The 24,053-nt window shown below is 37.8% G+C and overlaps 1 protein-coding gene across 6 annotated transcripts in view; it reads left to right on the forward strand.

The window, feature by feature from the left end:
- Positions 1,282 to 24,053, forward strand: part of TANK (TRAF family member associated NFKB activator) — a 98,352-nt gene continuing 75,580 nt past the window's right edge. For 3 of the 6 annotated variants that reach the window (XM_005676056.3, XM_013969367.2, XM_013969369.2), the window contains exon 1: positions 21,102 to 21,172. In XM_005676056.3, the coding sequence (XP_005676113.2) occupies positions 21,138 to 21,172 (35 nt within the window). In that variant the 5' untranslated portion in view covers positions 21,102 to 21,137. Of the gene's footprint in view, positions 1,413 to 19,969; positions 20,136 to 21,101; positions 21,173 to 23,053; positions 23,073 to 24,053 lie in introns of those variants that run through there. The other 3 variants (XM_013969371.2, XM_013969370.2, XM_013969377.2) reach the window with 3 other exon arrangements.

Consider the following 24,053-nt stretch of genomic DNA (forward strand, 5'->3'; position numbering starts at 1 on the left):
AAGAAAGTAAATTCTTGAGAGAAAAATTTTCCTTTCGCTAGAGGCTAGTTCACTTTTTTGTTGGCTATATTTACAGTATGAGATAGGCTTTGTTTTCCCATTATACACAAGAGAGTTTGAGGTTTATATCAGTAAACTAATTAGACAATGTAAGATGCTAAAGGATATTAATGCTTCCTTATATGTTAGATAAGTAAATGGAATGTTTTTAATCATAAGCTTATTCATTATTTTAGATTATTCAGAATTATTTCCTTTTTATACAATAATTTCTTCAGGAGTAGAAATATCTCGGGCTTATTTGACACTTAAGAGAGGGTGGTGTTTTAAAGTGGGAAAGAAACTAGACCAAGAATCTGAAGTTCTAAATTCTAGTCTTTTACTGACTGGGAACCTTTGAGTAAGATCTCAGATTTCTCATCCGCACAATGCAGGAGTTGAACGAGGAGAGGGTTCCATCGCCACAGTTCTTTTCCTGTTTAATAACTTGCTACACTGAGAAAAATACACTCAGATTCAAAAAACAGATTTTAATCTGGCCTCTAACCTTCTTAGTGACTTTGAGCATTTGCTCTCTCCTATTTCCTCATCTGTAATAAAAAGGAAATGGAACAGATGGGGTCTAAGAACACCAGCTCTGAAATTTTACAACAAAGGAAATACCTGGGATGCACATGCTGCCTTCTATTTGCATGTAGAATTTGATGTTTTGCTCCAAGTAGCCTGAAAGGAATCTATGTGTTTGTAAAGCATTTTCCCAGTGTTCTGGCACATACACTTATCCATACAGGAGTGAATCTTAATTCCCTGGGAAGAAAACGCTTAAGAAAGCAGAAAATTGTGGTCAGACTCTGGAATCCAGCATAAACTTTATTATTATGAGGCTTCATCCTCTGTAGGCCATGAAGCAAAGACAGCTATACTAAAATAATTTGTCTTCACCTGCTGTTTATAATTATACTGCTTAGGTCCAAAAGTGATTTCCTAAAACCTTAAAAAGCCATTTATCAAATAAGCTTTCTTTAAAATTTTCTAACATGAAAATGTGCTTAATCCAAATGTATTTTGGGATTTACAATTTCTGGATTTTTGTTAAAATGTCCTAGCTCTTCAAGTAAAGTATCTTTGCTTCAAAAGGAAGTCAAAGCTACAGTCACGGTGGTTTACAGACATTTCTGGTAGCCTTTGCTTCATTTCAATACCTTGCCATGATTGGCTGTTGATAGTTACAAAAAAGGAAGTCTTCAAGTTGGGGGATTTCTCAGTGGAAGTTCCCAGTTTAACACAAGGGAGATCTCAGGACCGTTTAAGCGGCATTACTACAGCCTGCAGATAAAACTTCCAGACTCTGTAACTGTCTACTTCTTTAAAGAGCAGTAATCTACGAAGGAGTCTTGTAACCTGCAAAAGAGGTAATTAGAACTTTAGTAGTTCTTACCAATTCACAGACTAGCAAGGTAGCCTGAATGTCTTAAACTGCTGTGTTGCAGATTCGCTCTACAATTGATTCTGTTAAGTGAGTAATTTATGATGTGATTCAATAACGTCTTTTGTTCATTGCCATAGTTGGAAATTCAGCCTTTTAAAAAATGTGGTCCCTAGCCAAGATTACGAGACATTTTAAAAAACTGTGATCCTTTTGCTACTGTCCCAACTTTTAAGATAAAATTTATGTCTCTGTTTGAAATGTTTTTTTAAAGCTCATGTCTGGAATACAGCCTTTTCCAGTGAGTGGTTTCTATAACGTAAAACTTAAAAGGTATCTATATTTGGCATAAGTTAAGTTGTATATAGCTTATTAGGTTGAAAAGTAAATACTATATATATAGTCATACTTTTTTGGTTAAATTTTTAAAGATCAATTCTGACCTGATTCAGTGTGTTCATTTCCATCTTCTAAGAAATATGTTTATAAATATTTCTTTACAGTATTTTCCTTATATTAATAGAAAACTTTGCATTACCTATCTTCAAACATTTAAATTTACACAATAATAGCAATCCAGTCTATTTATTTCATTATCAGTTGGCCTTTATTTTCACAAGAATTGAATATTAAAGATTGTGTAGTGTATTCTTGAGAATAAGTTGATTGTTCAAAAAAGATGAAACTACAAGGGTCATCACTACTGTTATATAATACCTGCCATTTATTGTGTCTGCCAGAGGGAAAATGATCACAGGACCTTCCAACTAGTAACTAGCAGCTGTTGCTGCTAAGTCACTTCAGTCGTGTCCGACTCTGTGCGACCCCATAGACAGCAGCCCACCAGGCTCCCCCATCCCTGGGATTCTCCAGGCAAGAATACTGGAGTGGGTTGCCATTTCCTTCTCCAATGCATGAAAGTGAAAAGTGCAAGTGAAGTTGCGCAATCGTGTCTGACTCTTCGCGACCCCATGGACTGCAGCCCACCAGGCTCCTCCATCCATGGGATTTTCCAGGCAAGAGTACTGGAGTGGGGTCCCATTGCCTTCTCCGAGTAACTAGCAGAGCCAGGGGTTAACCATAAATCCACATCACTTCTTTTTTTCTGGCTGTTACCACTGCCTTGCCTTTTTATAACATTGAAACATATTTTGAGGTATCTTATCCAAACTGCAAAAAGATGGGGTTTCAGGGGAAGGATAATACTGGGCCAAGGTCACAGGAGAGCCAAGTCATTTACAGAAACGTATAATTCATTACTAGGTCTTCCTTGTCCTTACTTGCCCATTCCATCTCCTCACTCCCTCCAGCACTCTCTTCCACCTGGGCACAGGTGCTCACATTTATCTGCCCCCATGCAGAACAAGGACCTGGGAATGTATTTCAGGTCTAACCTGACTGAAGTTCCTGCTAGCAGTCAACTAAAGCAATGTCCAATTATTTCTCTTAAACACTTGTGACAGTGAAAGAGATGGCCAACTGGAAGATTCAAAGAAATTTCTAAAATTCCTCCCCAAAAGTGTTGGTTGGAATTTCATGAAACTTATGCACTAATTTGAAGAAAACAATCATTCTTTACAGGAAAGAAACTTCTTGTCGGCAAACATTTTTTCTTTCCGTGTGCCAAGGCCTCAGGAAACAGGTTGTTCATTATAAAATGTATTCCAATGTATTTTATCTTCTTCATGAGGGTAATAGGGATGCAATCTTGATAGGGACATTCTTTTCATTGTATTTTCTAACTAAACACTGCTGGCATTTAGGAAAGTTCTTGATGTAATAATTTTACCTTGCATCCAGTCATTGCATTGATATTTTACTTATTCTAAATTATTTTGGGTAATTCACATGCAATGCCCAGATAGGAAAAACATAACTTTGTCTTCTTTTTTTCTTCTGATGGTAACATTGGCCAGAACTTCTAGAACAGTGTTTATAACAGGAGATAGCAGCCAACCTCATCATGTTCTGATCTCAGTGGGAATTTCCCTAGTGGTTAACATTAAAAATGACGTTGGCTATTGGTTTGAGATAAACACCTTAATCATAAAAACCAAATAACTACCAAATATACTTCTAACCCTAATTTGCTAACAGTGAATCAAGACTTCATGTTAAACTATATTCATTGTCTTTTTTATATCATTAGAGACAACCATAGTGTTTCTACTTTTAAACTGTATGGGTCCTGTAGTTGCATGATACAGTAGTTGCATTTTTTAAAGTACATGGTATAAAAATCATCCCACAGTAATAAAAGTAGGTTCATAATTATAAAGTGTATTTTGTTATTGCTCTAGATAATAAATTGGCTGATCAAAACAGAACAAACCAAACCTACACATTTCCTCATTTTCTCTTCAGTCCACATGCTTTACGCCTCTCCTCTATTATTTTGGCTTCACAATTCAGTTCACAACTCAAATTAACAGAAAAGAATGAAAACAATGTGGCATAGCCAAGGAACCCTATCAAGGCAGAGCAACCATTACTCAAACAAAGCAGCTGCTCCTACACATTGTGCAAAAAGCTTTCTCCCTCTTTTAGCAGTGCTATCTGCAGGCCACAGTTCAGCCAAAAGTGGTGTGCAAAACGTGTGTCCAAATTGATTCACCTTATACGGGTTTATATTAACAAAATACATACTGAAAAAGAAATGCCTATAGTATATTGAGAGTTTTTGCATTCCTATTTATAAGTGAAATTAATCTGCATTTTTATTTTCCGAGAAAACTACCAAACATTTCCATGTTCTAAAAAAGTTTCATGGGACTTAGCGGCTCCTTGAGATGTTTAAAGAGAAAATCGTTTGTCCTTGGCACACATTTTTGGAAGTAATTCTTTAAAAGCTTTTCAATGTTTTCTGTTGTTATTGATCTATTCAAGTTTTACGCTTATTTTTCACACAGTTTAGGTTTTTTATATATTTTATAAGTAAAGTTTTATGAACGTTTTCAAATGTATTATTATGCAAAGTATTGTATTTCTGATCATCTTCATAACCATATGGATAACCATTTTCATTATTAACTTTGTCCATTTATGTTTCTCTCTCTCTTTTTTCCCTGATATGACACATCAAAGTGTAAATCTCTTGGATGTATCACTTTTATGGTTAGCTCTTTTTAAAATAATTAATTTTTGCCTTTATCTTTACTCTATTTTCCTACTGCCCTTCCCTCTTTTTAAACTATTTTACTTTTCCTTTCCTCAGTTTTACAGTCGGATGCTTAGTTCATTTACTTGTATTCTTTCTTATTTTGGAATCAAAGTATTTAATTCTAGGAATTTTCTGAATACCATTTTAACGACTCTTAAACACGTTTGCTGTGTCAATTTCACATTATCATTTTGTTTTTTAATTGCCATTTTATTTCCTCTCTGATCCCAGAGTTATTTAGGAAAACAAAGGGCTTTTTTCTTTAGCTAATAGATCTTTTAAGACCAGTTTTAGATTTAGAGTAAAAGTGAACAAACCCTACAGAAAGTTCCATGTACAATCCTGCCTCTTCCCCATCCTTTCCCCTGCTCCCCAAGACACATAGTTTCCCCTATTATTAACATATTAATGTGTGGTACATTTGTGACAATTGAGGAACAATATTGGTACATTCTTATTAACTCAGTTTATAGTTTATTTAAATTTCCTTATTTTTTCCTTTTAAAAAATTGAGGTAAAATTCACAGAACAAAATTAAACATTGTAAAGTGAACAATTCAGTGGCATTTGGTCCACTCACAATCTTGTGCAACCACCACATCTATCTAGTTTCAAAGCATTTTTATTACCCCAAAAGGAAACCCTGTGCCCATTAAACAGTTGCTCTGCTTTCCTGCTCTCTTCAGTCCCTGGGGACAACCAGTCTGTGTTCTGTCTATACGAATACAGCTATTCTGCATATTTCAAGTGAAATCATACATGTGACTTTTTCTGCCTGACTTTTTTCACCTAGCATAAAGTTTTCAAGATACATCTATGTAATGTGTATACACAATTTATTAATCCCTTCATCTGTTGATGGACAGGGTAGCGGAGCTGTTTTCCCTTTTTGGCTGTTGTAAACAATGCTGCTATGACTGTGCACTTGCATTGTTTGAGTACCTAATTTCAGTTCTTTTAAGTATTTGCCTCACAGTGTAATTGTGCATTCGAATGATTTTATGTTTAACCTGTCTTTCATCCCAGGGATAAATCACACTTGATCACCATGTATAATCCACTTAATATGCTACTAAATTCAGTTTGCAAGTATTTTGTGGAGAATTGTTGTATCTTCATCCATAAAGAACCGACTCCAGTTTTCTTGCCTGGAGAATCCCAAGGAAGGGGGAGCCTGGAGGGCTGCTGTCTATGGGGTCACAGAGAGTCAGACATAACTGAAGCGACTTAGCAGCAGCAGCAGCAGCATCCATAAAGAACACTGGTTTTTAGTTTTCTTTTCTTGTAGTATCTTTGTCTAGCTTCAGTATCTGAGTAATGCTGGCCTCATAGAATGTGTTGGGAAGTATTCCCTCCTCCTCTATTTTTTTAAGAGTTTGACAAGTGAAGTGAAGTGAAGTGAAAGTCACTCAGTCGTGTCCGACTCTTTGTGACACCGTGGACTATATAGCCCATGGAATTCTCCGGGCCAGAATACTGGAGTGGGTAGCCTTTCCCTTCTTCAGGAGAGCTTCCCAACCCAGGGATCGAACCCAGGTCTCTGGCATTGCGGGTAGATTTTTTACCAGCTGAGCTACAAGGGAATCATTCTTCTCTAAGTGTTCAGTAGAATTCACTGGTGAAGCCATCTGGTCCTGAACTGCTTTGTTGGGAGGTTTTTGGTACTGAGTCAATGTCTTTATTTGATATAAATCTCTTCAGTTGTTGTTTTTTCTAGATTCAGTTTTGGTATTTTGTGTTTACAGGAATTTATACATTTCATCTAGATTATCTAATATTTTGGTGTGTGGTGATTCACACTATTCTTTTATAAATCTTATTTTTTTCTGTTTGGTGTGTTAATGTCCCCATTTTCATTTCTGATTTTAGTTACTTGTTATTCTTTGCCCTTTTCTTAAGTCTAGCTAAAGTTTCTTCTATTTTTTTGATCTTTTCAAAGAACTGACTTTGACTTCATTGATATTATTTTTCTATTCTTTATTTTATTCATCTCTGCTCCAATCTTTCCTTCCTTCTTCTGTCTTTGGATTTAGTTTGCTCTTTTTCTCTACTTCCTTGAGCTGTAAAGTTAGGTTACTGATTTAAGATCTTTTTTCTTTTTTAATGTAGACATTTACTTCTATTAATTTCTCTCTGAGCACTGCTTTTACTGCATCCTATAAATTTTGGTATGATTTTATTTTTTTCACCCATCTCTAAGTGTAATTTCCTTTTTTAACTCATGATTTTAACATGACTTCCTTTTTTAACTCATTGGTTATTTAAAAATGTGTTGGTTGACTTCCATATTTGTGGATTTTTCATTTTTCCTTCTGTTATTGATTTCCAGCTTCATTTCATTTGGTTGGAGAATATACTTTGCATGATTTCAACATTTTTAAATATATTGAGACTTTTTGTGGCCTAACATTTGATCTGTCTAAGACAGATCTATATCTGCTTCAGAAGAGTGTGTACTTTGCTGCTGTTGGGTGAAATATTCTATATATATATATGTTAGATCTATTACTTATGTTATTATTCAAGTCTACTATATCCTTTTTTGTCTTCTGCTTTTCTATCCATCATTAAAAATGATAGTGAAGTCTCCAACTGTTAGTGTAGTACTCTCTATTTCTCCCTTCAGTTCTATCATAATTTGTGTTATATACTTGGCGGGGGGGGGGCGCTGTATTGTTTGATGTGTATATGTGTGTAATTGTTATGTCTTCTTGATAAATGACACTTTTGTCATACATAAGGTCTCTTTTTTGTCTCTAGTAACAGTTTTTAACTTAATCTATTTTGTTTGATATCAATTTAGTCACCCCATCTCTCTTCCACTATTTGCATGAAAATTTTTTTTCTGTTATTTTATTTTCAACATACTTGTGTCTATGGGTCTAAAGCAAGTCTATTATAGACAGTATACTGCTTGATCTTGTTATATTATCCATTCCACAAAACTCTACCTTTTGATTAAGAGGTTAATCTATTAACAGTTAAGGAATTACTGATAAGTAAGGGTTTCAGAGAAGGCGATGGCACCCCACTCCAGTACTCTTGCCTGGAGAATCCCATGGATGGAGGAGCCTGGTGGGCTGCAGTCCATGGGGTCGCTAAGAGTAGGACACAACTGAGCGACTTCACTTTCACTTTTCCCTTTCATGCATTGGAGAAGGAAATGGCAACCCACTCCAGGATTCTTGCCTGGAGAATCCCAGGGACGGAGGAGCCTGGTGGGCTGCCATCTATGGGGTCGCACATAGTTGGACATGACTGATGCGACTTAGCAGCAGGGTTTACTTCTGCATTTTTATTATTTGATTTCTATATACCTTATACCATTTTTCTGGTCTTCACTTCCTCCACTACTGCCTTCTTTTGTGTTTGATTCTTTTCTGTGTACCATATTATTCCCTTCTCATTTTCTTTTATGTATTTTTTCAGATATTGTCATAGTGGTTATCGTGGGGATTATAATTTGAAACATTTATAACAATCCAATTTGAGTTAATACCAGCTTAGCCTTAATAATACAGAAAGCTCCACTCCTATATAGTTTATTTCCCTCTTCTACATCCTTGTAATCACAAATTTCATCTTTATACATTGTGTGCCTATTAACATAGATAAATTATTTTTAAGCATTTTCTTTTAAATATACAGGAAATAAAAAGTTATAAACCAAAAACAAAATCATGACAGTCTTTATAGCTACCTAGATAGTTGCCTTAACCAAAGTGTATTTCCTTGTGTTGCTCTGAATTATTGTCTAACGACCCTTTTATCTGAGTGATAGTTGCTCAGTCATGCTTGACTCTTTGCAACCCCATGGACTGTAGCCTGCCAGGCTCCCCTGTCCATGGAATTCTCCAGGTAAGATTACTGGAGTGGTTGCCATTTCCTTCTCCATTTTATCTGAAGGACCCTCTATAATTCTTTTAAGGGTAAATCTATTAGCAACAAATTTTCTCAGCTTTTTTTTTTTTTTTTTTGGTATCTCAGAATGTCATAATTTCTCTTTCATTTTTGAAAAATGGTTTTGCCAGATACAGAATTTTTGATTGACACCTATTTTTCCCCCAGCATTTTAAGTATGTCATCCCACCGCCTTCTGGCCTCCATGATTCTAAAGTGAAATCGGCTGTTAATCTTACAGAGGATCCCTTGTATATAAAGAGTTGCTTCTCGCTGCTTTCAAGATTCTCTTATTATTGTCTTTGACATTTAACACTTTGATTATAATGTATCTCAGGGTGAATCTGAGTTTAGCCTACTTGAGTTCATTGAACTGCTTGAATGTACAGATTCATTCTTTCAACATATCAGGAAGTTTTCAGCCATTATTTCTTTAAATTTATTTTCCACTCCTTTACTCTCACCTCTCCTTCAGAACTTCCATAATGTATATTTTGGTTTGCAAGATGATGTTTTATACGTCTCTTAGACTCTATGTACTTTTCTTTATTCTTTTTTTTTTCTGTCCCTCTATCTGGATAGTTACAATTATCTTATCATCAAATTTACTAACTTATTCTGCCTGCTCAAATCTGTCGTCAAACTCCTCTAGTGAATTTTCCATTTCACTTATTGTATTGTTCAGCTCCGAAATTTCTATCTGGTTTCTTTTTACAATTTTTCTAATCCCTTTACTGATAATCTCATTTTGTTCATATACCATGTTCTGGCTTTCTTTGGTTGTTTGTCCATGGTTTCCTTTAGCTCACTGGGCATATGTAAGACAATTAATTTAAAGTAAGATATTTTTCTACTAAGTACAATCTCTACATTTCCTTAAGGTAAACTTTTAAAGACTTTTTAAATGATAATTCTGACTTAAATTAAAAATCAACTGCATGTACAACCAGCTACTTAAGTTACAGATATTACCTGTACAACATGGGTTTGAACTGGTGGGGCCACTAATACATGGGTTTTTTTTTTTACAAACTTGCACTACAGTACTAATTCTCTGGTGGCTCACAGGGTAAAAAATCCACCTGCAAAAGAGGAGACTGCCTGCAATGCAGGAATCTGGGTTCAGTCCTCGGGTCAGGAAAATCCCCTGGAGATGGAAATGGCAACCCACTCCAGTATTCTCATCTGGGAAATCCCACGGACAGACTATTGTTCATGGCGTCACAAGAGCCAGACACAACTTAGCGACTAAACCACCAACTACCACCACCACAGTCCTACATGATTTGTAGTTGGTTGAATCTGCAGCTACAGAACCATGGATATGGAGGGCTGACTATAAATTTATATGTGTATTTTCAACTCCTTAGGGGGTTGGTGTCCCAACCTTCTGGTTGTTCAACTATCAACTGTATTAGTTAATATTTACTGAGTTCCTCCTATAATTCAGGTTCTGTTCACACATTATCTCACTGTACATACACACATACAGACTCAACATTTGAGGCCAGTAATATTATAATTTATACTTGACAGGAGAAGAAACTGAAGCTCAGAGTTGGTAAAGTAGTCATGTGGTTAGTGAATGGCAATACCAACATATGAATGAGGCAATTTTAATGAGAACTCTCATTTATAGTCTGTTTGCATTAGCCTGTATCAGCTTGAGTTTGCCTTTGTGAGGGCAATGGCCATCTAGGCCTCAGACTGCAAGTTTGCAAGTTTCTTTAATATCAGTTGTAATTGCCATTCTAACTTCAAAAACATCTAAATATGTGTCTTAGAATTTAAAGTGTGGTACATATCATAAAGGGAAATGAAAAGGGTGAAATATGAGTTCTAACCTGGAAGAGAAGTGAAGTGAGGGCCTTGCTTTGACTCACCCCATTCAGCTGAGGCCTTAACAGACCAAGCAAAATGTGAAGGAAACGTGTTCTGCGATGAAGAAAACGCACTAGCAAACAGGACAGAACTATTCTGTCTGAAAAGAACAAAACAGGGAGCATTTGAGGTATTGAAAAAAGCCAGAAGAGGAGGCAGGATATGAGTCTATAGAGAAGTAAGAAGAAACCTTAGACTATGTTTCAGTTCAGTTCAGTTCAGTCACTCAGTCCAGTCAGGCTCTTTGTTTAGAGTTTGGATTTTATCCTAAGGTTAATAGGAAGTAACCTTAGGTGCTAAAGGGACATAATCAAATTTAGACAGTATGGAGAATTCTTTAAAATTTAGGAATAAACTACCATATGACCCAACAATACCATTACTGGGCATATACCCTGAAGAAACCATAATTGAAAAAAGACACACATACTCCAATGTTCATTGCAGCACTGGTTTGTTTTTTTTGTTTGTTTTTTACAATAACTAGGACATGGAAACAACCTAAATGTCCATCAAAAGATGAATGGATAAAGAAGTTACATATATAATATTCCACTGCATATATGTAGTGGAGTATTACTCAGCCATAAAAAGGAATGCACTTGAGTCTGTTCTAAAGAGGTGGATGAATCTTAGAGCCTGTTATACAGAACAGAGTAAGTCTGTATCTTAATCACAGACTAAAGAAAGAGAAAAACAAATATATTAATGCATATATATGAAGTCCAGAAAGATTGCAGAGCAGCAATGGCGACACAGACATAGAGGACAGACTTGTGGAAGGAGAGAGAGGGACGAATTGAAAGAGTCACATTGAAACATACCCATCACCATATGTGAAATAGACAGCCAGTGAGAATTTGTTGTCAGACTCAGGGAACTCAAACTGAGTGCTCTGTGCTAACCTAGAGGGGTGGGATGGAGTGGGAGGTTCGAGGGAGGTTCAAGAGGGAGGAACACATGTATACCGATGGCTGATTCATGTTAATATATGGCAGAAACGTGGCTCAGACGGTAAAGTGTCTGTCTACAATGCGGGAGACCCGGGTTCAATCCCTGGGTTGGGAAGATCTCCTGGAGAAGGAAATGGCAACCCACTCCAGTACTCTTGCCTGGAAAATCCCATGGACGGAGGAGCCTGACAGGCTACAGTCTAGCGGGTCGCTCCAAGTTGGACACAACTGAGCGACTTCACTTTCTTTCTTTCAACACAGTATTGTAAAGCAATCATCCTCCAATTAAAAATTTTAAAAAGAATTTTTTTAAAAAAGAAAAAAATTAGAATTTGCCAAGAGAGAAAGTTAGGGGAAAAGTTAGAAGACAAACGTGGTAAATATATGAATTTGAAGACAGTCTGAACAAAGAGTGTCAATAGAAACAGTGTGGTGGTGAGGACAGCAGGTGACAATGGGGACAGAGTGAAAGTGAAAGTCACTCAGTCGTATCTGACTCTTGCGACCCCATGGACTACACAGTCTATGGGATACTCCAGGCCATGATACTGGAGTGGGCAGCTGTTCCCTTCTCCAGGGGATCTTCTCAACCCAGGGATTGAACCCAGGTCTCCTGCATTGCAGGCAGATTCTTTACCAGCTGGGCCGCAAGGGCAACCCAAGGACAGAGTATATGCTTGCAAAAAAAAAAAAACCAAACTCAGACTTTCCTGCCAGTCCAATGGTTAAGGCTCTGAGCTTTGACTGCAGGGGGCATGGGTCTGATCCCTGGTTGGGGAACTAAGATCCCACATGCCATGTGGTGCAGCCAAAAAAAATTTTTTTAATGTTGTAGAGGAATGTTCACAAGAGTTCCTTATTGGATGATTGATAAACCACTGGGATGAGAGTTTCACATCTTTGTTATCTGAGCAATGTCTTCCTTTATTTGTTCCTCTATTGAGGAACATGAAAAAATAAGGAATTACCTGACGGGCCAGTGGTTAGGATTCTGTGCTTTCACAGCCGAGGGTCTGGGTTCAATTCCTGGTAAGGAACTAAGAACCCATGAGCCATGAGATGTGGCAAAAAATATATATATATATATATATAATTTTCAATTATATTTGTAATTATTTACCTTCATGTTTTTTAAGAAAAAACATAAAATAGTATATGTCAATTACAATGTCATTGTAAGAATGAGAACCTATCATTTCCTTGTTTTCACAAATAGAAAATAAGAAAATGAGGAAATTAGAACTTTCTCCTTCTTTCCACCTCTTTTCTAACCATTTGAGATCTTGTTGCTATAATCAGGAAGTTTAGAACACATTATTACTAAATTATTTATTTAAACTTGGACTGTATGCCTTAAAGATCACTTTTAATATTCTCATTATATTTGTGACAAGTTTTTGCCTCATCCAATATTTAAATTATTTCAAATATTTATAGGTATTTCTTTTATAACAGAATTTCATCTTTCTTAGTTTTTGTACTTTGATTTCCTTCCTGACTTACTAAAGTGTATATTCAATTATTTCGGTACAGAGGTGATATATTTCTGAACTATGAGGTATCTAAGAATGTCTTAGTTTTCCTTTCCTATGCAAATGATAATTTGTGTGGGTATAAACTTTGTAAGTCAAATCTTTTTCAGGCTACTGTGTATGTGATTCTATTCAGCTTCTGAAGTTTAATGTTGAAGATAAGTCTATTTTTCTTTTTCTTCCTTTGAAAGTAGTTAATTTTTTTCTGAATTCTTTTTTTTCTTCTAGCTGCACTGTCTTAGCTTCAGCAGGTGGGATCTTATTTGTGGAATGTGGGATCTAGTTCCCTGACCAAGAATTGAACCTGACCCTCTTTCATTGGAAGTGGGGAATCAGCCACTGGACCACCAGAGAAGTCTCTTCTCTGGATTTTTATTGAATTGTTTCCATATTTGAGACTGAGAAAGCTTTCCCTCACCCCCTCTCTCCAGTGTTTTTTGAGCACCCTATTCTTACCCCATTGTAATGTTATAATACCACCTTGTGTAGCAATTGCTTGTTTGTTATATGCATATCCTCCACAAAAGACACTAAATTCTTTTTTAGGTAAAACTGTGTCTTGGTAGTCTTTGTAACCCTAACTTTTAGCATATAGCAAGCACTCACAAAATAGTTCCTGAATTAATGAATGGATACATCATTGAATAGCAAAATTTTTCTCCGGATAGATCAAAATGTTCAATCTCTTTTTATTGGTATGTTTCAAAACTCACTGAGGTTTTTTTCAGCTCTGATTGCCTTATATCAAAGTATTACTTCAGATATATTCTGATATATCTTTAGCTGCTATTTCTGTTCCATTTCCTCAGATTTCTTTTTCAGAAGATAGAGCACTCTCCCTCCATTATTAGTATTTCCATTTAATTGTTTCCATCCATTTATCCTTTCCCTGGTAGCTCAGATGGTAAAGAATCCTCCTGCAATGTGGGTAGACCCAGGTTCAATCCCTGGGTTGGGAAGATTCCCTGGAGAAAGGAATGGCTACCCACTCCAGCATTCCTGCCTGGAGAATTCCAGGGACAGAGAAGACTGGCTTCTGTCCATGGGATCAGAAAGAGTCAGACATGACTGAGCAACTGACACTTTCTCTTTTTCACTTCATTGCTGCTGCTGCTGCTAAGTTGCTTCAGTCGTGTCTGACTCTGTGCGACCCCATAGATGGCAGCCCACCAGGCTCCCCCATCCCTGGGATTCTCTAGGCAAGAACACTGGAGTGGGTTGCCATTTCCTTCTCCAGTGCCTGAAAGTGAAAAGTCAAAGTGAAGTCGCTCAGTCATGTCCGACTCTTCGTGACCCCATGGATTACAGCCTACCAGGCTCCTCCGTCCATGGGATTTTCCAGGCAAGAGTACTGGCGTGGGTTGCCATTGCCCTCTCCGTTTCACTTCATTATCTTTCCTCTAATCATTGATTTAACATTCTGTGTATGGATTCCCTTTTTTATGTTCAAATAAATATTCAGATTTTGACATTGCATGTTCTATGTCCTTACAGCCTTAACTTACCCATCTTTGTTATTTCTCCCTTCTTATTTTAGTCTAATATCATGTCTTAGATTTCAAGTTTTGTATCACAGAGAATACAAATCCAATTCTTTCCATTTACTTATGGTTATGGCAAACCATTTTCTAAAGTGTTCACTTTCCCAAAATTTGGGGGGACTTTGTTCTTCTTCCTTTGTGCAGCAAAATCTTTTCAAAAGGATACTTGATCTTGTATTACACTTATTAATACAAGTTTATCTTGTATTAAACTCATTCCAAGTTTTTTGTAGCCCTTATAACCAGATGTGTGGATTTTATTTGGTTCTTCTCATTATCTGCCTGATTTCTACTAGCTCCTCAGCATAGGTCTTGAGCTGGGAGACATAAAGACATGCATAGCTCATATCTAACTTTTGAATCTAAAGCTAACATTTATCAACATTCTCACTATGAATACTGGCCTGAGGCGAGATCCCTCACCCTTACTGCCGAGTTATTTTGATATGAAGAAGAGAATTCCTGGTTAATTAGAAAAAAAATCATTCATCTTTTCCTTGACCGGCACCATGTATGAAAATTAAACTCCCAGAGGGTCAAACACACCTGTCTGTCTGCCCAGGCCCTTCCATTATTTGCTTCACATATCCTTAGATACAGAATATCACGTGTCTACATCTATTGGAATCATGTTGGTATTCTCTAAACCAGAGGTCCATACTATCAATAGATAATAAAAAGAAGTACTAATGGGGGAATGATGGGGCAACAAGATGTAAAAAAAAAAAATAGCATTTGGAGGTAACACGTACTAGTGGAGTTACTACTGTCCATTTCACTAGTAGGTACCATGAGGCAGATAGCTTGCTTACTATCCTTAAAGTCACAAGTTTGCTCACCTTCAAACTACAAAGCTTCATGTCCTTTCAGTCCTATGGTTCTTGAAAACGGTGAAAAATCTTGTCAAATTCTGTCAGTAGGATGCCTATCAACAGGGTTACATCTACTCTTGAAGACTTAAGTCCCAAGGTAGCAAAGCTCGGCAAGTGAGTGCCTATTTCAATTGAGGGTCCTGTACTGGGTATAGCTTCTCAGCTATGTGCAATGGGTCTGGTCATCAATCCTGCCTTTTGATGCTGTTATGAGTTCTCATATTTTTCTGATTTTTCATAAGGCATTTAATTCAGAGAGTCTGAGACAAACACAGCTAGTCCAGATGTCATCCTAAATCAGAAGTCAACCAGATTCTATTAATAGTGATATTTCACATAAAAGATTTGACTGAGCTCATTGATGCATACCTGACATTCCAAGTTGTAGTAGTATTTATACTGGCAGCTTTCCTTGTTTCTGGATTTATATTCAGAACTCTCAATAAAATATTTAGCAGTTTTGAAAATAGGTTCTGAAATGGTTTTAGTAAGCCTGCAGTTCTCATTTTCATTCCATCCTACCCTCCAATTCTAGCTTGGTAACCTTAGGTACATAATAATATAAGGAAAATTAGAGTGAAATTACATCATTTTTAAAGGGTTATTCCTCAAATTCCTAACCTTAATAAAACATATTGTATTTAAAGAGTTTATCGTCGGGCTTCCCTGGTGGCTCAGTGGTAAACAATCCACCTGCCAATGCAGGGGACACGGATTCCATCCCTGGTCTGGGAAGACCCCACATGCTGCAGAGTAACTAAGCCAATGTGCCACAACTATTGAGCCTGTGCTCTAGAGCCCAGGAGCTACAACTACTGAAATGTGCCCTAGAGCCCGGGCTCTGAAACAGGAGAATCCACCATGATGAAAAGCCATGCACCACAAGCAGAGAGTAGCCCCCACTCTCCACAACTAGAGAAAAGCCCACGCAGCAGTGAAGGCCCAGCATAGCCAGAAATAAATTTTTAAAAAATCACTATAAAAAAGGAAAATGTTTGACACCATTTTAGCACAAAACTCATCCATTTAGCCCAGCATTTATGCATATTTCAGCCATTGGAGAAGTATGCAGCCACTTCTCTTCATGACTACAACATTATGGGAGTGGAAAGATAAAAATATATAGTTAAGAAATGGATATGTTTAATTTTTTCTTTCTTTATTTAAAATGTTTAGCACTTTCATATTTCAAAATGCTCATGAATTCAGTTTTAGATTCTGAGTATATTATTAAATTCTACTATTTAAATTAGAAATAGTCAAAGTAGCTCCTTCAATTTGCTCAAAAGCAGTGCTGAATAAGTTAGACTTCATTAAAATTAAATTTTTTTTGCTCTGCAAAAGACACTGTAAAGAGAATTAAAAGACAAGCCACAGACTGGTAGAAATATTTTCAAAAGATACATCTGATAAAGGACTGTTATACAAAATATACAGAGAATTCTTAAAGTTCAACAATAAGAGAACAAACAATCCAGTTTTAAAATGGATCAAGAACTTTAACAGATAGTTTACAAAAAAGATATACAGATTAAAATCACCATGTGAAAAGATGCTCCACATTATATATCATCAGGGAAATGAAAATTAAAACACAATGAGATACCACTACAATCCTTTTAAAATGGCCAAAATCCAGAACACTGACAATACCAAATGCTGATGAGGATGTGAAGCAAAAATAATCCTCTTTCATTGTTGATGGGGATACAAAATGGTATAGCCACTTTGGAATACACTTTGGCAGCTTGTTACGAAACTAAACACGCTCTTGCTCTGCTGCTGCTGCTAAGTTGCTTCAGTTGAGTCCTCCATCCATGTGATTTTCCAGGCAAGAGTACAGGAGTGGGCTGCCATTGCCTTCTCCAGCTTTTGCTCTACAACCCAACAATCACACTGCTTTATATTTAGGAGTGTGAAAGTAGCTGAAAACACATGCAAAAACCTGCACACTAATGTTTATAGTAGCTTTATTCATAATCGCCAAAAGTTGGAAGCAACCAAGATGTCTTCCAGTAGGAATGGATAAACTGTGGTACATCCAGACAATGGAGTATTATTCAGCAGTAAAAAAAAAAAAATTTTTTTTCAAGCCATGAAAAGACATGGAGGAAATTCAAATGCATATTACTAAGTGAAAGAAGCCAATCTGAAAAGGCTACATAATGTGTGGTTCCAATATATAACACTCTGGAAAAGGCACAACTATGAAGACAGTAAAAAGATCAGTGGTTGTCAGAGATTAGGGACAGGAAGAGATGAATAAGCGGAGAACAGAGGATTTTTAGGATAATGAAATTATTCTAGTATAATTCAGTTCAGTTCAATTGCTCAGTCGTGTCCGACTCTTTGCGACCCCATGAACCGCAGCACACCAGGCCTCCCTGTCCATCACCAACTCCCAGAGTCCACCTAAACCCATGTCCACCGATTCGATGATGCCATCCAACCATCTCATCCTCTGTTGTCCCCTTCTCCTCCTGTCCTCAATCTTTCCCAGCATCAGGGTCTTTTCCAATGAATCAGCTCTTCGCATCAGGTGGCCAAAGTGTTAGAGTTTATGGTACTACAATTATGGATACATGTCAGAGTATATAGAGTATACTGGTATCCCCCAGTATAGTATAATACTGTAATGATAGATATATGTCATTTATGCCTCTGTCCACACTCATAGAATGTATAATACCAAGAATGAACCCTAATGTAAACTATGGACTTTGGATGATAATGATATGTCAGTGTAGTTTCATCAATTGTGACAAATGTATCACTCTGGTGGGAAATGTTGATGATGAAGAGTCTTATGCATGTTTCAGAGTAGGGAGTGTATAGTAAACCTCTATATGTTCCTTGCAAATTTGCTTTGAAATTAAAATCGCTCACAAATTTTTTTTTAAAAGTACTGTACTGTCATGATTAACTCAATTACTTATTACGAGAAAACTGTTCAACTGGTCACAATGCTCTATCAAAAAGTTTCTGTTTTTTAAAAAGATAATGTTTTTAAAATTATGTTTTGGCTTTGACTTAAAAAATAAGCCAAATATTCGAGATAATTCAGTAGAATACACTGTAATTTGGCAAGTTTTTAAATCCTTAGATGTACTGGGCCTAAGGAAAGAAGTGTAAACGTTCATGATTCAGCAGTGTAGGGAGAAACTGAGGCAATCAGAACTTGATCCTTATGCTATAACAGAGAAAAGTTACTATCCTAGGAGGAGCAAGATCCTGGACTGCCCTGGAGGGATAGCAGCTTCTAAGTCATATACAGCAGTACAACTAGAAAAAAAGGAGCTCAAGACTGTAGAGCTAGGCTTGAAACATTCAGGATGAAGAAAGAATCTTGATGGACTGAAGATCTGTTCAAGCACTTGTCCAAGATCACTAGGACAGGCATGTTCTCAAATTTGGAAATTTCATCATGTCTGTGGATATAAAGCTATGTTCTAGAGCAGGCTCTGCAGGACAACAATATATGGTATTCATGGTCATTTTAATCTTAGTTTTGAAACTGCTATTTTCAACACCCTTAATATGCTTGTGCTTGGTGATAAAGTCTTTTTCAACACCACCAACTCTTGTCAGATACATGCAAAAATAGTGACAGTTCTTTAAAATATTGTTTTAATTAAATAAATAGTAGGTCATCACCATGGAAGCTTTTGGAAGTGTTACATGCATTCAGCCAAATACAGTTATACTTCAGTCAATGTGGAGAGTCCCAACCTTCAGTGTTCTCGGGGAGAGTCCATATATGTATATGCTGTGGATTTGACTACTCTTTTCCTAAAAGGAATAGGAATGTGCTTGATGGTGGGAAGGAGCCAGGATGACATGACTGACTCCAGACAGCCCCTCTCATTTGCAGAGCATTTTGAATTTTACTTTTTTTTTTTTTTTTTGCTTACATTATCAGTTGATCCTGCAACCATCCATCCAGTGAAGGAGGTTATCATTGTCCTTTGCTGTCAGATTTTAGAAAATCAAGATTCATTAGATTAAGCAACTTGCCTGAGATAGTAGATATCCGAGCTAAAACTTTTCTTGAGGTATCTGTCTAAACTTTTCATCTTGGAAAATATTCAAGCATGGGTAGGAAATGGAATAATGGAGAATCCTAAGTTAGGGGAAATTTTTTTAATAGAGATCTACTTCCATGTAGCAATCACTCAACTTTAGCAAGTACTTTTAATGATAGGTGTTGCTAGTTGGGGAAAACCCAAATGGGTGTGTGTTGTGTGTATATTTGTGTGTGTGTGTGTGTGTGTGTGTGTGGTTCTTCTCAGCATGTGGAGCTTAATAACCCTAATCACATTCACATGAACATCTGCTGAAAATGAGGATTCTTGGAATTCACCCCAGTTGCTCTTAACTCTTGGAGAAAGGCATGGCAACCCACTCCAGTATTCTTGCCTGGAGAATCCCATGGACTGAGAAGCTTGATGGGCTACCATCCACTAAGTCTCAAAGAGTTGGACAAGACTGAAGAGACTTAGCTGAGCTCTTAACTCTGGTAATCTCTAAGGGTGAATCTATATCTTTAACAAGAGACCCTCCGCTGACCTTTAAACTTGACTTCGAGTGCCTTTCCCGGTCCGTAGTTTTCCCCCTTGAGTCCGGGCAGGGCTGCGCCGGGCGGGGCAGGGCTGCGCCGGGCGGGGCAGGGCTGGGCGGGGCTTGGGTGAGGTTAGAGGGAAGTGGCGACAGGGGCAAGGTCTGGCTTGGAGGGGTGGAGGGTGAAGGGTTAAGGGATCCACGCGCAGGCGCTGCCCTCTGAACTGGAACGGAAAACAACTTCCGGTTAGAGTCACTCGGCTGGGCGCCGGGCGGCTTGAGACTGGAGAGACCGGTGCGGAAACCCTGAGCTGTGAGTAAGAAACTTCGCTAGCGAGTTGCAGTGTCCGAATGCATCGGGCACGGCGACGGAGAACTTGTGTGTGTGAGCGAGAGGGATGCGCTGGCCGTATGGGCGCCACAGGGAGAGAAGCCGAGGAGCTGCAGTGACAACCAGTTCTCATGGTGGGGAGGGACTTTGTGCGAAGGAAATCACCTGGGTCCCTGTCCCGGAGCGGACCGGGAGGGGCTTTCCGGGCCCATGGCGTCTGCGCAGCAACGACGGCCCCTGCTGCGACGGCTGCCGGGGAGGGATCCTGCCCGACTCCGCGTCGGCCGCTCTCTGTGACTTGATTTCTTGGCCTGCCAACCGGGGAGGCAGGCCTGTGATGTCAGAGTGAGCAGTAGACCCCACCTGGAGGTCCCAGCCCCTCTTGAGGACCGGAGGCTGCCTTCCAGAAGTTAATACTATCTTTGTTACTCTTTCAAAAACTTCCTAGGTTCTTTCTGTTGTTTTTTCCCCAAGGTTATTGCACAGTTTCTCTGTCAGCTTTCCTGCGGGGTGTCATCATAGCCTTGTCACTGAGAAGTTGGGTAACCTCCCCGAGGGTCAAGGAGAAACGATGGCTGAGGCGGAAAGAGCAGAAGCAAACCCTGCCCCCAGTGGGAACCGGGCGTTAGGCGGAATCCCTAGCGCGGTGTAAACTGACTAGTGACGAGTTACACGTGTAACAAGCTGTGCTCGTCACGAAGTGAAGCAAGGAGGGGAAAGAGACTCAAACCAAAGAGTCTCTGTGTCTCTTACTATGCCGTAGCAGGGAGAAGTAGAGCAGCCTTTGCTATATAAAGTGTCATGAAGTGACCCGAAAGTAGAGGAAAATAGCGTGATCTGTTTCCCTACCACGACGGGAATACACACTTCAAAGAGGGGGAGCAGAGAAGCGAGCTCTATAGTCTGCTGAAAAAATGTTTTGTCCCTCTCATTGGGGAGGGGAAGAGAACCCTAAAGTGCTAACAGTCATGTTTTAAGCAGAAAATGAAACTCCTTCACGGCGCTCTCCCCAGCCACAGGTACTCCAACGCCTTGCACATCTCTCTTATGTGTACATAAACGTGTTATTTCGCTTTCTTATGAAAATAAGATGGTATGTGCATACAGTCCTATAATTTGGTTTTTCAGATAGAATATATATAGTGGAAATCTTACCATATATAGCTCTGCTTTACCTTAATGTCAGCATGGGATTTCTTTGCCTGGGTGTTCCAAATGTAGTTAAACATCTCTTAATATGGCCTGTCTATGTATTTTGCCCTTGTTCTTCACAATTATTTAAACTGTATTTCATTAGGATACAGATATATTAACCCTTTGTGATTTATATGGCGAATATTTTCAAGAACTATCAGTCTTTGGGTTAAAATGCCCAGGTTTTCACTTAAGAAGATGGTCCTCACTAAAAAATTATTAAAATATTTTCCTATATTGTTCATTAAATATTCTTACAGTTATTATGCTTTACTCATTTAAATGTATGAAAATTATTTTTGAATATTGTATAAGATAGGGATTTAGCCATTTTTGCTGAAATCATTTGCTGAAATCAATTCATTCCCAACTGGCTAGAAAAACTACCTTAATAGAGTAAATTTCCAGGCCTACATGAGTCTTTTTTGGATTCTTGTGTTCCTTTGTTCTATTTGCTTCTTCCTATACAATTACCAATCTCTCTTTGATTAGGCATTTTGTAGTCATTCATAAAGCAAGTCCCTCTTCAAATATCCTTGGTGATTGTGTTCTCTCTCAGGTAAAATTTAAAGTAAACTATGTATATTTCATTAAAGCAGGTTTCTTTGGGGAGTTTTGTTGTTGTTGCTGTATAGTTGCTCAGTCATGTCCGACTATTTGTGACCTCATGGACTGTAACCCACCAGGCTCCTCTGTCCATGGGATTTCCCAGGCAAGAAAGCTGAAATGGGTTGCCATTTCCTTATCTCAGGGAGAGATCTTTCTAACCCAGGGAATGAACCTGATTTCTCCTGCGTTGAAGGCAGATTCTTTACCACTGAGTCACCAGAGAAGCCCTTGAGGGGTTTAACTACCCACTAATATTTTGTGATTGACATGTAGATGATTTATATATCTGGCCAACTTTCTAAAATTACTGGTTTTAATAAATTGTCTCTTGAATTTTCTAGGAAAATAGTCATCTGAATATAATCTTAACTCCTTCTTTATATTTAAATCTTTCTTTTGTTTATAAATTTATAGTTTCTCTAAAACAGTGATATATAATAACAGTGATTCTGGCCATCCTTATCATATTTATTCATTTGCAGTTATTTTTATTGTGTCATCATTGAATATGAATTTTATAATAAATTTCAAATAATTTTATTTATCAAAGAAGTGTCTAATATTTCTAGCTACTGGGATTTTTGCAGGGAATAGATTTTGGATTGTGTCTAAAGTTGGGGTTTTTTTGTTTTTTCTTTCGCATTGGCCAGCACTTTTGAGAGCAGTTTTGAACAGTAGATGTTGAGTTTTCATTTGGTGTATATATTTCTTGTTGATGTATTTTCATTGCTACTTTAGTACTAAACATTTTTATCAGGAGTGGAAGTTGAGTTTTGTCATATATGGCATTTTGGCATCTAATGTGACCAATCTTGTGGTTTTCTTCCTTGACCTTTTAGAATAGCAAATTGTTTTAGTAGATTTCTACCTTTGTTGTTGTTGTTGTTTTTAATTTTTATTGGAGTATAGTTGATTTATAATGTGTTAATTTCAGATGTACAGCAAAGTATATGTACATATATCCACTTTGTTTGTTTGTTTGTTTTCCCATATAGGTCATTAGTTCAGTTGCTCAGTCGTGTCTGACTCTTTGCGACCCCATGGACTGCAGCATGCCAGGCCTCCCTGTCCATCACCAACTCCCAGGGCTTGCTCAAATTCATGTCCAGTGAGTCGGTAATGTCATCCAACCATCTTATCCTCTGTCATCCCCTTCTCCTCCCGCCTTCAGTCTTTGCCAGTATCAGGGTCTTTCCCAGTGAGTCAGTTCTTTGCATCAGGTAGCCAAAGTATTGGCTTTTCAGCTTCAGCATCAGACCTTCCAATGAACACCCAGGGCTGATTTCCTTTAGGATGGACTGGTTGGATCTCCTTGCAGTCCAAGGGACTCTCGAGAGTCCTCCAACACCACAGTTCAAAAGCATCAATTCTTCAGCACTCAGCTTTCTTTATAGTCCAACTCTCACATCCATACATGACTACTGGAAAAATCGTAGCTTTAACTAAACAGACCTTTGTTGGCAAAGTTATGTCTCTGCTTTTTAATATGCTGTCTAGGTTGGTCATAGGTTTTCGTCCAAGGAACAAGCATCTTTTAATTTCATGGCTGCAGTCACCACCTGCAGTTTCCATTGTTTCCTCATCTATTTGCCATGTGGATGCCATGATCTTAGTTTCCTGAATGTTGAGTTTTAAGCCAACTTTTTCACTCTCCTCTTTCACTTTCATCAAGAAGCTCTTTAATTCTTCTTCGCTTTTTGCCATAAGGGTGGTGTCATCTGCGTATCTGAGGTTATTGATATTTCTCCTGGCAATTTTGATTCCAGCTTGTGCTTCATCCAGCCCTGGATTTCGCATGATGTTCTCTGCAAATTAATTAAATAAGCAGGGTGACAGTATACGGCCTTGACATACTCCTTTCCTGATTCGTAACTAATCTGTTGTTCCATGTACAATTGTTGCTTCTTGACCTGAATACTGATTATGGAGTATTTAATAGATTTCTCTGTGCTATACAGCAGGTTCATTAGTTATTTTATATAGTGTGTATATGCCAGTCTCAGTCTTCCAATTTATCCCTCTCCCCTTTATTTCATGTTAACTGTAAGTTTGTTTTCTACATCTGTGCTCTACTTCTGTTTTGTAAATAAGTTCATT

This window comes from Capra hircus, chromosome 2, assembly GCF_001704415.2.
Source record: "Capra hircus breed San Clemente chromosome 2, ASM170441v1, whole genome shotgun sequence".
In the NCBI taxonomy this organism is placed as follows: Eukaryota; Metazoa; Chordata; class Mammalia; order Artiodactyla; family Bovidae; genus Capra; species Capra hircus.